The 17,865-nt window shown below is 42.8% G+C and overlaps 1 protein-coding gene across 1 annotated transcript; it reads right to left on the reverse strand.

Annotated features, from left to right (window-relative positions):
* Nucleotides 1-1,987: 1,987 nt before the first annotated feature.
* Nucleotides 1,988-15,820, reverse strand: ercc4 (excision repair cross-complementation group 4). Its single transcript, XM_007893695.2, is given in 12 exon segments — nucleotides 1,988-2,942; nucleotides 3,311-3,423; nucleotides 3,833-3,925; nucleotides 5,227-5,809; nucleotides 7,129-7,239; nucleotides 7,884-8,015; nucleotides 8,676-8,856; nucleotides 10,154-10,361; nucleotides 12,131-12,326; nucleotides 13,764-13,944; nucleotides 15,643-15,707; nucleotides 15,710-15,820. Coding segments are annotated over 12 exon segments (2,703 nt in total). The 5' UTR covers nucleotides 15,816-15,820; the 3' UTR covers nucleotides 1,988-2,208.
* Nucleotides 15,821-17,865: the final 2,045 nt, after the last annotated feature.

Raw genomic sequence — 17,865 nt, forward strand, 5'->3', positions numbered from 1 at the left:
GAAATATTGCTGAGGCATGATGTAGAAAAATTACAAGACACAAATCAGATAATCATTTGACATTGTATTTTTAACACATTAAAACCTCTCAAAGAGCTTCAGAGTTTTCTGTGAAGTGACTATTAAGTTGAAGGCAAACGTGGCAGACAAGTAATTTCCCACAAACAGCCATATATTAAAAAAATTGGTCCTTTATTTTATTTGGCGGAATATTTGCTCTGCCCTCAGGGAGAAACTACCTTCTCATGATGAATAGTCCCGTGGAATCTTTATCCACCTAAACAGGCAGACATGACCTCGGACCCCCAATGCTACCCACAGTCTGGACTAAGAGTTCAAAGTCTAGACATGGGGTTTGAACCCACAGCTTCCTGACTCAGTGGAGAGAATGCTGTGCCAACTAAGCCAAGCTAATGCCTACAATATTCAAAGAGCACGTTCAGAACCCATAGACTAGTTACACCCTCTAAACACAACTTTGCAATTTACAGTATATTCTCAAAAGACACGATAAACCACTTTTATCAAATGCAAGGATTATTATTATTAATAACAGCATGCCCTTATCTCAGGACCACCACTGCTACCCCCTCCCAGGCTGATGCCTTTTGCTGAACCTCTCCACTCACACTACCTTTTGTGGGATATAATTTCCATGGGTGATCGATCTTACGCAGCCCGGCTATTCTCTGTAAATCCATTTCTTGAATTTTTAACATTAATATTTTAATTCATATGTATGTACCAATAAATGTCACCACAAAAAACTTCAAGCTGTCAACTTTAGAGCTCTCTTAACATCCATCACAAAATACGTTTCTGCTTGTTCCTGCAAAAAAGTTTATTGCAATGAAAATTTTGTGCATTTATCATAAGTTTTTTTTAAAAAAAGGTAATACTTCATCTACAGAGAAAGGGCAGCTCACAGGCACATGGGATTAGAAAGTGCTGGCTGTACTTTATTAAAAACTTTTTTATTTTAAGCAGACTGTCAACCCTTGTACAGAATTCATAATGAACACTTGTAAATAGCCAGTTCATTCATCTTTGAACACAAGTTTCCTAACTCCCTGATGCTCACCTGATCTTCCCCCTGGATTAAATGGTAGTTTTTGCACTGTTGCCATTGTGCATTTATAAATTACATTTATTCAGAATGCAGGGAATATGAGTTTGACAGATATCACAAACTAATGGAAAGATCTAAAGTGATCAAAGCTTGAATTGTGCAAAAGGCCTAATCAAACTAACTAGAATTAAACCCAATCTTAGACTCATCCTGGCCTCAAGACCAAATAGTACATGTAGCAAGCAATAACATGCAAAGGAAACATTCCTTTGCAATTGGACATTGTACAGTTTTTAGATCCAAAGCTTTGTTTTATGAGACGGAGAACAGCAATATCATTAATGATAGAATAATAATGTCTGAAATAAATAAATGTATACTGTCATAATATGAGATAAACATCAACGAGGGAGTTTTCACCATACAATATATCATATTCAATATTACTTTTAACAATGCATTAAAATGGATTTTAAATGGATTTCACATTTCACTTCCTGATGAGCTCTCCCACACTATGCACTTGTGGTCCTTTCCCTCTGCCTATCATACTCTACATTAGTGCTGGCCAACAAAATAATCATAGAAGTAACAAAATAGATTTATGCCATAAATTAAGAAACATTTATTTTGTTGGCCACCAGTGCTCTGCACAATCCAATTTTCCCTCCTTCCCTATGATCACCTTCCTTGGGACAGGTGAGCCTGGCATTAGCTTCATGTGTGATTTACCCATCAAAGCAAACTTACATTCCACTATAGCCTACCAGTTTGGGATATGAAGGAAGCTACAATGAGACTTATAGCCATCTGATAAATATAAAATCTTCTACTCCCACCAGTAGCACAGACTTGCTGTTCAGAAACACATCGAATATATCCCTAAAATGACAATTGATCAGTTAAGTAGATCACCAGTCACCCTCGGGGGGGGATGGGGGGGGAGGCATTCACTGTCAACTATTCTCACTGCAACGACATGATAGCAGGAGAGGGATAGAATGGGAATGAGAGTTTTGCACCAATAACCTCTTCAAACAGGCAGCTGATATCCTCGCTCAGATTTTTGCAATTTATGAGCTGCCAGTAACCCAAGGCATTGACCTTGAGGCCATCAAGTTTTTTTTACAATAAGATAATTACTTTTTTCGTTTTCCTTGTGCTACATTATCTTTACATGAAGAGTGAATGAATTCCCACAGTAGCTTGGCATTGTTAGCATTGCCTAATATGTCTGCTAAACTGTCTTTGGTGAGGCTGACCAGCTCAGTGAGGTTCTCCACACGGTTCATCAGAGCATGGCAGTTTTTGCTGTTCACGCCAGGCATTTTCATCAGGAAGTCATGTGAGCCTGGATTGTATTTGCCCGACTCGGAGAGAGTGTCTAAATCAGCTGCAATAGCCATGGCAGTGGCTGCATCGGGCTGGGGCCTGCCTTGCTTCAGCTCCTCAAACAGTTCAGCTGTTACGTGTGGAGACGGGCACCAGAGGATGCGCAGCCTGGGAAAGTGGAGCGTCAGCAGAGCGAGCTTGGAGGTGGTATCGTTGGCGGAAATCTCCTGGTGAATTGTCCCTTTGGAATTCAGGGAGAAGGATTTGCTAGGATCAAACTCGATTAGAAGCATGGGTCGCTTATAGTATCGGGTCATGGAGACGCACTGTGCGTAGAGGCGGCCGTTGTTCAAGGAGCCGATCAAGTCGCTCACACTCTTGCGTTCCACACAAATATCAGGAGTCAGAATGTAGTCGCCCACCTCCAGAGTGACCGGCTCAATGTCAATGCCGCGTTTGTGTATCAGGGAAGGAAGCCCACTGCGGAACTCCCGCATGTCCACTATAATGCAATGTTCCTCTTTCTTCTGTCCCTGGCCACCTATATAAACAAGACAAGCAAAGAACAAATAAGTGGACCAACCGCCATCTTTCTTCATCAAATCAAAAGGAAGGAGCAAGCTGGAAAACTAAAGGGCCAAGCCACTAGTGTCATCTTAGTGTGTAGCCACTTTCCCGAATATGGATCTATAGAGACTGTAAAAGGCCAATAAAGCAGACATGGAGACATACTACTGAAATATACTACTGTTTTATTCTCCCTTTAAAACAAGGGAATGGAAGGGACATTCCATTTTACGATCGCTAGCAAGAACATTTCCCTGATCACCACACTTCAGGATTCTAAATCTCAAGTATGGGGCGAGGTGGGGGGGAAGAGAAGAGAAAGTTTCCACAATTTATACAAACCTGCCTTGCGTGTGTCTGCAGTTGCAGTCGGTGGAACCACACTGCGTACGAGGTCCTGGTTTGAGTCATCTCTTCCCTCCCTCTCCTGAGGGACAACCATTACAGCCTTCTCCCTAAATTGCATTCCAATCAAGCGGAACAGAAACATCGTCATAACAGAAACATTATTGTTTGAAAAGGCATTTTAGCATTTTCTTTTCAGTAATGTCAGGTTAACCAGAACTTTTCAGATTTAACAAAATCAGAAGAACTGTATTGCCTGATGCTGACTGTAGAATCATGAACTGTTTGAGGGATCAATTATTTTATGAGGAAAGGAAGATATGAACAGGAGTAGAATATTGAGCCAATTAAGTTTGCTCTGGAAGAAGTGTTTTTTTGCACCGAGAAAAATCAGCAAATACTCCAGCTACTCCCTAAATATTCACTTTCAAATCAAAGCAATGGGATAACAAATCCTTTTGTATTTTGATGGGGGTTCAAACTTTTGACCCCAGTGAAACCGAATTTCCTTTCACTCACCTTATTAAATGCTCAAAAGCCATCTTCTCTTTTCTCAGAGTTGTCAAGTAACGCTGTTCTTCTGAAGAGCCACCATAAATCAGGAAGTAAACTCTGCAAGAAATCAATGGAATGAAGCATCAGCACTTCAGGCAGTACATATGCTTAATGATTCAAGCTGAAATGTAACAAGATGCTGCTTGGGCCAGTATAGGCATTCATAAATGTAAATTGTCATTTACGTAAATAGGTTATAGGACAAGATAGAATACATGTGGGATCTATGAGGTCATTATGTAACACCGAATAACTTGCATCACTCATTAAAACTTTAAAAACTTTCCAAGTGCTATATATGGAAACAATGCAACGAGGTGGCGCATAACTAGAGTCTGTTTCCTGACTTGGGATTTCTGCAGTGCAAATAATGGCTCTGTCAATCTGAGGTTTATTTTCTCACCTTATTGCAGCTGTCATGAAGCTGAGCTTCCACATTTGTTTTATTGTAAAGCAATAAACTCGTTGAATGGCCCAGTGGCAGTGACGATAATAGCAGGCGTCTAACACACCATTATTCATTCCTTAAATCCCAGATGAAAATTCGATCTAGTTTTAGTGTACTATTACTGGTGGTTGCTGAAGATCAAAGTCAATGGTTTCTTCAATCGAAGGTTAACTCACTCACTACTTGGGAAAAATTCTAAATGTAAAGGCTACCTCGTATGATGGGTTGTTATAATAAATAATCGTTTCATTTTCAGTAGGATGACAGGATTTACAGCAAAGTGCAGTGATTTAGTATTTTGTAGGCAAACATGGCAGTCATTTTGCACAGTAATGTCCCACAAACAGCCATAAAGGAAATGACAAATTTTATCAGGGGAATTGTTGGCCAACACGCTGAGAAAAACTCCCTTCTCTTTTTGAATAGTGCCATTGAACCAGCATCTGAAGGACGGCGACTCAGACAATGCAGGACTGTGTTGGAGCATCATCTTGCACTATGAATTCAAAGACACAATGAGGAGCTTGAAGTCTTGGGAGCTTCTGACTTGAAGGCGAGAGTGCTATCAACAGACCAAGGCTGACGCCTTTGAACACATTTTGGCATTATAGGCATAGTATCAAATTCAAGAATTATAAGAATTATCTAAATGGGAGAAAGGAGCATTTAATTTGGAACAAAAATGTAGTGAACCAGAAAAGACAAATGTAGTGCATCTGAAGGTTAATAACATTAAAGGAAAGAAAATAAGTGCCAAATAAATTAGATATTTAAAGTGCAAAATAACTACAATTCCGGCAGTTTATTTAAGACACTGAAAAACATCTAAACGTTTATAAATGCTCATTATAGGTGAAAGGCACCATACAGTGCAAACTGATGTTAACTGAGAATTAGGGCTGGTGCTCACCTGAGGGGCTGGCCAGGCCTGCTGGCTTTGTAAATCTCAAGCTGGCGAACAAATGTCAGCTCTGCATCATACAGAATAACATAGCGGGGATCAACCTCGTGCAGTACACGCGTTAGGCTGTACGAATCACTGCAGCCTTGCAGCGGGTGGATGAGAAGGAGCGGCTCTGTTAGGATCCCATAGCAAGAGTTTGTTGGTAGATTCTGTGGCAAACCCTCAGCTTCTTCAGTGCTGCTTTCCTGGCTCCCACTTTCTTCTCCACCTTCCTCCTTCTTAGTACCTTCATGCTTTGCTCCTCCTGTCATTTGTGTCAAGGTCAGTTCAGGTTTCTTCCTGGTTGTGCAATTTTTAACACTCTCTGTTTTTGCTTTCTTCTGTTTGGGCCCATTGTCGGATTTAGACATTTTCTTGGACTTACCGAGCACCCTGTCTTTTACAGAGTTTGCCCACGCATCCTCCGCCTTCTCATTCGTCCCCAAGGTTTTACTGTACAGCCTCGTTAACAATGCCTCGGCTCCAACAGTGATGTACTCCTTCAGCTGAGCACAGGTTCGGTCATCGCTGGCACAGATCAGCACTTGGCCTGTCGGTAGGAAGAAAAAGCTTTTATTTATAGTATTTCTCATCTCTCACAAAAATAACTTATGCAGAGAGTCAAATCTCATTTGTTTGTATAAGTTGGAACTTTTTATTTTGTTACCAAAACTTTTAATTCCTTTATGATGCTGAAACTAGGAATCACTGACATACACTGAGATCTATATATGCACAATCACTGCTGGGTGGGTATCTAATTTACAGCGGATCGCTATTTTGGAAGTAGGTTGTTTCCATGTGTCGTACCTCTGATTACTGAAGGAAAGCACCATTTGTGCGACTCATATTTCTTACTAATAAACACTGCAATTTAAACTCAACTGTTCCACAAAAAGAATCAGTCTGGAGAAATGTCATTAACATGGCACAGACTCAACACGGCAAAATCGCTTCACTCCCAGCAGTTCAACCGCAGTATTAATGACTAGGATTTTTTTTAAACAAACACTGCCTCTATTATGGATTTTGAAACTTCACAGGTTCCCAACTGCAGACGTAAACACTGTAACACTCATATTAGCCTGGCTCAGTTGGTAGCACTTTCACCACTTGAATTAGAAGGTTGTGGGTTGAAACTCCACTTTATGGCTTTGAACTCATAGGCTAAATCACTTCATATCTGTGGGACACAGTTGTGTGCACATTCTGCTGCGTCACTTAGAAATACAGACACTACACTTCACAGTAAATCCTGCGGAATGCTTTGAGCCGTCCTCCTGACGTGAAAAGCACCATATCAAACGTAAGGATTATTTTTATTTATATTATCAGTTTTAGAAATGTAGCCAGAAATCACATTTCAACATTTATGCTATTGTAAATTGTAGGAATCCTACTCATTAAGTTATTAAGTTCACAACCCACTAAAAGGGAATGCCTGCATCCAAAGCACTGGCCTGTTCAGTGTTTACCTAATTGATCAAATTAAGCCCACCTCATAGCTTATTGAGTGAATGTCGTGGACATCAATTGTACTCCTACAGGATTTTTTAAAAACAAGTACTTCTCCAATGCAAAAGTGAGGTATCTTTTATATCAAACTCTTGCAACAAAATAAAAGTTAAATATCAAACTCATCAATCGTGTAATACCTTAAAACAAGCCAATTCTCACCGTGTTTTTTTTAAATGTAATTTGTCCTGTTCTCAGCTGCCCCATAAACCCATCAAAATCACTTCCTGCAAACAATCCACACCATCTGGTGTTTGCAATCTCACCGCACCACTGGAATTATGACCAGTGAATACATTCTCGAGCCAAATGAGAGGGAAATGTTCAAAACTTTCAATGGTTTAAGCAGCTCACCTGGGCTTTCCAGGGCTTCACCTGGTTCATTTTCGCTCCTGATCTCTTTCAGAACCTCACTCAATGCTTCCCACTTTGGGTTCTGCTCCAGTACCAGCTCTCTCTTTCCCTCTGAAATGAGGCACAAATAAACATATTGCTTCACTAAGGACTTTGCAAACTTGAAGGAGTTTCCCCACAGATGCATATACAGCAGTTGTGTACAGCCTTCCCAGTTCCTAGTTATTTCTCTTTCAGGGTACAGAATCAAGAGAGACTTCAGTATCCTACATCAAATGACTAGAGCACAGGGAGGACTGCTTTTGAAATTAGCTTTGCACTTGTCATCACTTTGCCACACACGTGATTTTCCCAACCAAGCGAGCAGCACAAAGTCTGCTCCAAAATCTCCAGCAGTGGTTCAATAGTATGGTTTGTTTGAAGGAGCAGCACATGCTTCCAAACGTCTCACCTTCCTGTTTCCCTCCTGTCGGGCCACCAGCGGCTCTGCTCCTCTGCACCATTCCTTTGACTGGAGGGTTCAGAACATGAACTTTGCTGCATTGCAAATTCAAACACCAAGTTTGTACAACATACTATTTAAAGTTTCCTGTCAACCAGAATCCATTTTTCTGCAAGGAGATAGATGGCTTTAAAGTTGGGAGTTTTTCCTGTATCCAAAAGGTAATCAGGTAAGGATCTTCAGTAAAAATTGGCGCTGAGGCCACACTCATCGCAAACATTTAGGATAATGGTGACTTCAGTTACATACACACCTGTCTCCTTCATTTCTTTTTGTTCAACCTTGGCTGGATTTTTGAAGGTTTTAAGCCTGGTCTCAGGAAGCTTATAAACTCTAGCTCGAGCATTCACAAACATGATGTCGCTGGCCTCCAAGAACAACCATCCTGACAGGACAAAGCAAAACAAAGTACACAAATGTTTCACTGCATCAAATACGTCATGCAATCATAAGGGAAACAAAGTCACAGGATTTGTTATGATGAACCCATAGCTGCGAGAAATATTTTCAGAGTGCCTGATCATGTCAAAACACTTTGAGGACAAGCCAGGCCCTCCCTACCACAATGTAATGGTTTGGGTTCATATTCCGTATGCATTTAAGTGACCGGCTGGTGGTGGATCCAAGCTGTAACTGTACTATCAGCAGACCCTCTCTACACCAAAACATGTTATAACTGGGTCAGCCTGTAATTACTGTTATGACGGAGGACTGTTTTTGCAGGTAAATGTTCCTGTAAACTGACCTTTGCCTCCTATTACTATATTAACTTTTCGCCTAGAATCCTTGAGCTGTTCAAGATCAAACCTGCTCAATGTCAAATCTGACCAACACATTCCGAATGATGGAAAAGTGATGCCCAGTGAGTTCACCTTCCACATTAAAGATTCATATAAAAAGGCAATGGACTATAAAGATGATGCAGAAATGTGTGCAAACATTACCCTGCTATTTGTTGCAGAGTAGGTGGGGAATTCCTTAGTAAGCACCTCTCTTTCTGCATGAATCCCACCAACAGTACATTCAGTAATGTTTGCAACATTACCTGAGTTTTGTCCAAATGTTTTCTCGCTGTCTCGAAGAGATTCCAGCAGATTGAGGAAGGTAACACAATCATATTGAGTCAGATACTGTAATAGGGTGCGGAGAATCTTCAAATCCTGGACCAGAGACTTGGTCTTAGCGCCAAGCTGGTGCCAGACTGGATCCAAATAGTGCCGAATTATCTAGCGTTCAAGCAGAATACAGTATTACCACAAATTACCAAATATGAATTGAAGAGTAAGCGTGAAGGTTAAATAGCATGTTTAAAAAGCTGTTCACTGTAGTGATTGGAGCCATTGGCTGTTTTGTTATTCTGGGGTCAGAAGATGCAGGATCGTCTGATATGTACCAGTCTCCCAAATATCTGAAGAATTTGGGAAATAACCAAGTTTTTTTTTCTCCACTTTTTATAATCATCATGATCAATTCAAATAACCATTGGACCCACTAAAACACCTCTTTATGTTATCACAAAGAAAGCAAACTGAAAGTTAAATTACTCTCGCAGTAGGATAAAAAAAAATTCATGTAAAGGAGCTTTGTGACGTCCCCTTTTGTGACGAGTTAATCCTGACATAAAAAAAATAATAGCTCCATGTTGTATTTATGAAGCTTTGTATAGGCTGCTGTTCCATTCTTATACAATACTTCAGCTTTTAAATAAGGGTTCTGGCACACAGATGCATTTGAAGCATCACCTGTGTCTACCACCAAATTACCGGTACTCTGTACCAGAGGGCACACTGATGTACCACAACCTTACTCCAAGTGCAGTACATTGCCTGCAGCTCCTGTCTGAATTATAGCAATTATATATTCTCCAGAGAGCAATCATCGACTTGCAACGATGGCCTCTAGCATTTAAGTTCTCCCAAACCGACATTCATTCTATCGACTGTAGCAGACTGGATAGTAGAGATGGCAGACTTCAAAAATACATCTTTTAAAAGACCCACTTGGGAGCTCTATCAAAGGCAGCATTATGGAGCAGCTCACCCAAAGGCAGCATTATGGAGCAGCTCGCCCAAAGGCAGCATTATGGAGCAGCTCGCCCAAAGGCAGCATTATGGAGCAGCTCGCCCAAAGGCAGCATTATGGAGCAGCTCGCCCAAAGGCAGTATTATGGAGGAGCTCTACCAAAGGCAGTATTATGGAGGATTTAAGGTATTCCCTGTGAAGAACGCATCTAACTGAATTGATTCATATTCTTTAAGTATGCACTAGAACATATCTTGTAACTGTAATAATCTATACAGAGGGTAGGATTTAGAATATGTGATTTATGTGTTTGTAGTCATTGTTGTGAAGTTCTGGGAATGTTCCAAGCAAAAGGAAGACATTCAAGAAACTTCGCACACCTCCCACAAGCAAGCTAAAAAAATACCTTCGGCACATTCCAAACAGTGCTCTTGTGGAGCACAGAGCTTTATTTTTTTTCAAAAAGCAACAGAAAGAGAGAGAGAGTGCTGGTTCACAAACCTTGTCAAATGACTTCCCAATAGCATTCTCAAGAGACAGATCCTCGATTTCCAACGATGGGTTGTAGCGTTTAAGTTCTCTCAAGCAGGCGTTCATTATGTCCATCATAGAAGTTTGGATAGCCAGCATGGCAGGTGTCAGAGACACATGCAGTTCGATTACTTCAGGTTTATGTCTCTCCAAGAAAGAGCTGACAGCTATGTGAAATCTAACAGAGAGATGTATATTAGTGAAAGAATATGTGGAAATTAGTAGAACACAATCACAGTATATCCTAAAAATCTTTTTATCTAAATTACATTTAGGAAAAGCATTTATTTTCTCCCATCAAACACTTCTATTTTATACTTTGCAAGGTCAATATGTATGTAGCGTTTGTAATGTCAACACTGTGGAAATTTCTGAAAGTTAATAACTTTTGTCAGAATATTATTATTATTATAACCAGTAGAATTCTAACATTTCCTATTGGCAATTTTCCAGATAAATATTCAAATTTCGGTTTCACTTTTTAAAAAGATAAATTGAGAAACTTAGGTGAAGGATTAAGGGGCATAGACTAAAAAGAGCAGTAGATACGATGAAGAGCAATGGTTGAGTTTTTAACACCTGCAGATTGCAAGTTAAAGTGAATGTGCGAGTCTAAAGCTTCCCTTCACTTTATACCATCTTGCTAGCAATTTTGAATGCTGCAACTATAGACAGTGGGACGAACATTGTACACAACAGTCTCCAAATACATCTGTCCTCACGAGATAGGCCTCGGAGCTCTCCAACCGACCACACAATTATTACTATCCACAACATTGGTGGAATGAATCAAATTACTTTAATACTGATTTTCTTTTAAAATGTGAAGTTTCAAAGACTCCAATAAAAGGAAAATATATCCAATATCTGTCTCCAGGCATCGATTCATTACCAGTACTTTTTCACACAGGTTATTTTTCACTCACTGACAGCAGAGATTGATTTCTTGCAGCCTTTTTGTCATGAGATAACAATGTAACATGATTTGTTATGAGCTGAAATGACATTAAATTCTAAGAGTGTGGCATTTAAAACAAATTCTTTCCCTGGAATGTGGTTAGCCAAGATTACACAGATCAATCTTCTTAAGATTAATTAACACTAAAAACCCGTTTCCAACTCTAATTATAACGACTCATCTTAAAATGTAGTTTCCTTATGACCTCGTTATAAACGTGGCCAATGTAAGGGAGGTGAATTAAACAACATTATCTCGGATTAGTTAGCTGGGTTACATTGGATGCTCCCAATTCTCCAGCTTCCTGTGATATTTGGAGCAACACTACACAGGGGTACACAGTGCTTCAGAGGAAGTAGTGTGCATGTGTGGAACCATCCTGTTCAGTTAGTAGCCTCTGGTCAAAAGGTTGTGGGCTCAAGCGCAGGTCAAGACCTTGAACTGTCTAAGCCAGGGATGGCCAACTTGTGGCCCGCGGGCTGTACGCAAAACGCATTACGTACGTATAAAATAGTCAGCGGGCTGTAAATTGGTCTTCCTTGGTCTAGGCTTATATTCTAGTGTAGGCTGGGAACGCTATATTGACAGAGGTGCTGTTCTTCATTTGAGGCATTAAGCCAACATCCCATCTGCCCGTTAGGTGGCGGACATTAGAAATCCCATTGTCCTGGCCAACAACCCCCCAAATAAAACTGGTCATCCACTCCATGGCTGTTTGCGGGGCACTGCTGTGCGCTAATTGGCTGTCGCCTTTGCCTACAATATACATTCACTAGACTTCACAGAAAAATCCTGTGAAGTGCATTGAGATGTGAAAGGCGCTATATCAAATAGAAGGATTATTATTATTTAAGAGTTCAAAGAACCCTTTAAACTTTCAAATGACTAAATTGTACAGCATTTCATTCTGAACATCTGCTCTGTAATATTCCAGCAACTCCCACTGCCATTATAATTGTCAGGGTTCTCCAACTCCACAATGTACTCACCTTGGCCAGAGGTATAGCTTTCGAACAAACAAATTTCTCATCACCCTCTCCACTTTACAGAATCCAGCGCTGAAAGCCACCGCATTATCCGTGAAAGCCTTGATAAAACCCTGCTTGTTCTTCTGCCGATATAGCCGGAGAATAAATGCTTCTTGACAGGACTCGATGATTTTCTGAGCTTTGTATACCAATATTCCTGCAAGTACATTAAATATTCCAGTAATAGTTGCATTACGGAAAATATTAATGCAACTAGGTCAGGACCAGCCCACCTGGGACTGCAGCATAAATGTTATGATTTTTTCTAAAACTGGGAAGCAACTCTATAAATCATACAGTAGTGATCTATAATTTAATAACATTTTATATCTGGGTTCAAACAGATTTATATTCTCAGTTATGAAAGCTGACAACAGCATTTTTAGAAGAGCACATAAATTTCTTTGGCTCATAAATGTCCGTGCACAATTATTAACCCTATCTGAAGACTTTATTGGCAGTCACAACCAAACTATCCTTCCATGAATTGGCCATTCCACTGGAGACCAGGCAGCCAGACTTCAACAACTTGCATTTACGTCGCCCCCTACACGCAGTGTACCTTCCCAAAGTGCTTATCAATGGCATAGTTTTGACTGGGGAAGAAAGGAGAAGAGACAATCGAAAAGGAAAATCTTCAGATATGACCTAAAACCAGGTATAAAGGGGGGCAAGGTAGAGAGTTCCAGGGGGTAGGGCATAGAACGCACGGCGACTGATGGTGGAATGGAGGGGTCGGGTGATATGCTGAAGGTCTGAGCTGGCTGAGCGAAGGAGGTGGGTAGAAGAGTGGGGTGTGAGCTGGTCAGTGAAGGAGGTAGGTGCCAGGGCCTGAAGTGATTTGTAGGCGCGTGTGAGAATCTTGAAATCAATCCGTTCTGCAACAGGAAGCCAGTAGGTCTGGTATAAATTGGGGTGATAGGATGTGGAGTTTGGTAGGTGTGAGGATATGGGCAACAAAGTTTTAAATGAGTTGGTCTTTGTGAATGTTGAAGCTCGGGAGACTGGCGAGGAGCGCATTAGAGAATTGGGCACACACTGTGCTCATCTCTCCGGTTACTGAACAGTTTCTGGTATGGGAGTATATTGAAAATAAGTGGAGGGTGGCAAATGTAGAACATAGAGAGAAAAAGCTGCAACAAATCAACATTTTACTGCATTTTGCTTTTATTGATTTCTGGTTCACCATTTCTACAATAAATGAACATAATAAAACGAGCGAAGCGAATAAACATCAGAAAAAGGCTCAGTCAGCAGTCCGATTCGGTCTTTCATCACAGAGAAAGATAGGTGGGACCAGACCAAGAAAACAAAGCCATTAGCAAGTAAGTTGCTTTAAAACTACTAACTGCATGCACAAAGTGGTAACTCATGGGTTATTAACAATTGTGAAATAATGGAAAATGCTACTGCACTGGGAGTGATCTGGGAATCATGGTGACCTCTGCAATTAACTTGATTCATCATCTCTAGCCACCAGCAATGGAGGGCATCTTATCTCACTTTCTGTTCAAGCTTCTAACACTGCGGAAAATTAGAAAATAACCCTTTTTTTAAAAAAAAATATTTTCAACACCTCTGTAGGCCCACCTACCTGTGATAAGGTTTGCAGGAATTCGATTTGTTAAGAAGTCAACTACCAGAATGCGACTGGTCACAAACAAGACTCCACCTTCAGTGTACACAGTGTAGCGCTCACTACTGGGGATTTCATTGTTAATGATACGAGGAAGGTGTGACACCCCTTCAGAGCGTAACTGCTCAATGAAGTACTCCTGAACAAAGAGCAGGTCTTTAGTATATCGTTCCTACCAATGTCATGTAAAAACACACAGGAACAAGAGAACAGGAGTAGGTCACTCAGCTCCTCGAACCTGTTCAGCCATTCTATCAGATCATGGCTGATCTGTACCTCAACTCCAATTACTCGCCTTTGCCCCATATCACTCAATGCCCTTACCTAAGAAAAATCTATCCACCTCAGTCTGGAAAATTTGAATGGTTCCAGCTGAAAATTTGAATGGATCCAGCTGATTCACTTTACAGTATATTCTTTGAGACATGCTGAAGATGTGATAAGGCGCTATAATAATAATAATCCTTGCATTTGATATAGCACTTTTCACGTCGGAAGGACGTCCCAAAGCGCTTCACAGAACACACTGTAAAGTGAATTGACTGTATATTTGTGGGCGAACGCGGCAGCCAATTGCGCACAGCAATGTCCCACAAACAGTCGTAGATTGAAAATGACCAATTTATTATTGTTTTGGTTTTGGAGGGATTATTATTTGCTATATCAAATGCAAGGATTATTATTATTAATGCAAGTTAATGTATCATAGGCTTCTCCAGAACTTAAAACACAAACTGCTCTCCCCCTTCAGAGAATGACAGGCGTGAGCAAGAGTTCACAGAGGGAAGTTCAAGGCATCTTGTTTTGGTGCGACCACCGACTTCCGAAAATCAGTGGCTGAAAATCAAATGCGTTTAAAAAAAAGTGCAGCCGACCGGTTGACAGAAATATTGCCTTATGAAACCCCCTCCCAACATCCTTTTTGTTTTACAATCAGAGTAGCAGCACCACACTGCAAAACCTGGGTCCCCCTCCACCCACCCCCAGACTTAAAGGTGAATTCCACGTCATTTCCCAACCTTGGAATACCCACTTAGTATGAACTGTATTCTTTGCCGTGAAATTTGTGAGATATACACGTTTCTGGCCTGTTTGAAAAGTTCTCGTTCAATACTGGATGGACCGGTCGGTCTTCAGTTGGGAGCACGAGGTTTCGCTTCTCGGCTGAAAGACGGCGCAACGCAACCCCGGCTCCGCTCGGGAGTGGCCGAGGCCGTGCGATTCCGGGTCCCGCCGCGGGGGGCTTGAACCCGCAAACCTCGTCCCAAAAGAGGCGAGCTACCGACCGGCCGGGCGAGCCGAGCCAGGCTGGCGCGCAGCTCGTCTGAAGGACGGCACCCCGACAGCGTGACGGCGCCCCACCCCCCCCACCGCGCCGGAGCAATCCCTTCCGGAAACGGCGGCAGCGGCGGCGGCGGAGGCTCCGAGGCCGTTCGCGGGACAAGCGGCTGCTGCCGGGTTTGGCCCACGAAGTGTAGAGTTTGCTGCGAGGCGCCTTGAGACGTCTCGGAGGACGTGACGAGGCGCTGCATCAAAATGCAACGATTATTATTATTATATCATCATCATCATCATCATCATCAGCCGAGACCTTGAGAGCCGAAAGTCCTGAGGTGGGGCTTGAACCCACAACACCCCCCCACCCCCCGCCTCAGAGCCGAATGGCTGACACCGTACAATTGAGGGGGGGGGCGTGGTTTGCTGGTGGTAACCCGGCGATGACGACCCACTTCCCGCTCTCTCTCTCTCTCTCTCTCTGGGCTGAGGCCTGAGGCCGGGGAGCCGAGGTGGAGGGGGTGGGGGGGGGGAGAGAAACCGAGGCCGGGGCCGAGCTCACCTCCTCGGCCACATTGGTGTTGAGCACCAGCACCAGGTTGCCGGGGTCGCAGTGCAGCTTCAGGAGTGCAGCAGGATCCTGTCCACCCCCAGGCCCCGGGCCGTCACCACGAGCCCGTCCTCGTGGAACAAGTCGAGAAAGATCTGCCGCTCGTGCTCCAGCAAAGGTGTCATGGCGGCGGCGGGAGGAGTTCAACCCGCGACCAGGAGGGGTCCCCCCCCCGGAGGGTCCCCCGCCTCCCGCCCGCTTGTTCAGCCATTGCAGCGCCGCCCTCCCGCCGCAGCGCCCCCTGCATGGTCGCCACCGCGCAGTGCAGCGCACCGCAGCGGGATTAACCTTCATTTGTCAGCCAGGCGGCTAATGGGTGGCCACTGCCCCCAGGAGGTCACTCTCTCACTCACTCTCACTCACTCAATCTCACTCTCTCACTCACTCTCAATCTCACTCACTCAATCTCTCACTCAATCTCACTCACTCACTCAATCTCATTCTCACTCACTCTCACTCACTCTCACTCAATCTCACTCTCACTCTATCTCACTCTCACTCACTCAATCTCACTCACTCTCTCACTCACTCAATCTCACTCAATCTCATTCTCACTCACTCTCACTCACTCAATCTCACTCTCACTCATTCAATCTCACTCAATCTCACTCTCACTCACTCACACTCAATCTCTCACTCACTCTCACTCACTCAATCTCACTCACTCAATCTCTCACTCACTCAATCTCACTCAATCTCATTCTCACTCACTCTCACTCACTCAATCTCACTCTCACTCATTCAATCTCACTCTCACTCAATCTCACTCAATCTCACTCACTCACACTCAATCTCACACTCACTCTCACTCACTCAATCTCACTCACTCTCATTCAATCTCACTCACTCAATCTCACTCTCACACTCAATCTCACTTTCTCACTCAATCTCACTCTCACTCACTCAATCTCACTCTCAATCTCACTCACTCTCATTCAATCTCACTCTCACTCACTCACTTAATCTCACTCTCTCACTCAATCTCACTCACTCAAGCTCACTTAATCTCACACTCACTCACTCACTCACTCACTCAATCTCACTCACTCAATCACTCGCCCCTGCTGGCAGCCCAGCCAGGCTGGCTCACCACCAGCAACAACAACAACTTGCATTTATATCGCGCCCCTTCACGCCGGAGGGGGAACTCGGAGCTCTTGACTCGGAGGGGCCAGACCGGGTCACGGGTCGCGGAGTCCCGGAGCTCAGTGGTTGAAAGCACTCGCTTCGCAAGCGAGAGACCTGGGTTCGATTCCCGGCAGGTCAGGGCGAAACCTTGGGCAAGTTTCCTTACTCCGCACGTGCGCCGGATAATAATGCCTCAAGAAAAATAAACAATAATAAAATTGGTCGCTTCAATCCACAGCTGTTTGTGGGACGCTGCTGTGCACAAATGGCTGCCGAGTTTCGCCCACAAATATGGTGTCAATTCACTTTACAGTTTATTCTGTGAAGCGCTTTGAGACATCTAGAAGATGTGAACAGCACTAAATCAAATCCAAGGATTATTATTATTATTATTATTCCCATTCAGCTCCTATTAACCCTGCAAGTCCAAAGCTCCTGACAGTACGGTTGTACTGGCCGCACAAGCAGTAGGAAAGCTTGACACAGTACTTTCAATGGCAAGCTGTGCGGTTTCAGCTGGTTAAACGCCCAGCAGTACCCCCAAATGGCCCCGAGCCTCGTCTCTCCGCAACTTGCGCCTAATACTCTATTGGAATTGGATAAGCAGGGTGTGTCCTCCCTACGGATATTTACTATGGGTAGGTGACATACACGTGTGGCCCTCTCACTATGGTTTGAGTATTCTTAAGCATGATGATGGGTCTCCACATGTGTTAAGACACTTGGATGACTTAAAAAAAATGACAAGTCCACACCACAGTACAGAGAACCCGCTCACTGAAACCCATGCAGCACCATTTCATGACGGCTCTTTATCTTGATAATCCCATAGTCCTGCTTTTTACACCATATCCTGATGCTATTACTTCCCAAGTAACTTCCCATCCTTAATACTCTTACTTCTCAATTATCTCTCTATGCTTTTTTAAACACCACAGATGCTTCTCCATGGATTGATTGTGTAGATGTGTGTGTATGTGTGTGTGTCCGCAAATTGGCTGTTGTGTTTGCCTACAAATATACAACCATTACACCTTCCACTGAATC

This window comes from Callorhinchus milii, unplaced genomic scaffold (assembly GCF_018977255.1).
Source record: "Callorhinchus milii isolate IMCB2004 unplaced genomic scaffold, IMCB_Cmil_1.0 Scaffold16, whole genome shotgun sequence".
Taxonomy (NCBI): Eukaryota; Metazoa; Chordata; class Chondrichthyes; order Chimaeriformes; family Callorhinchidae; genus Callorhinchus; species Callorhinchus milii.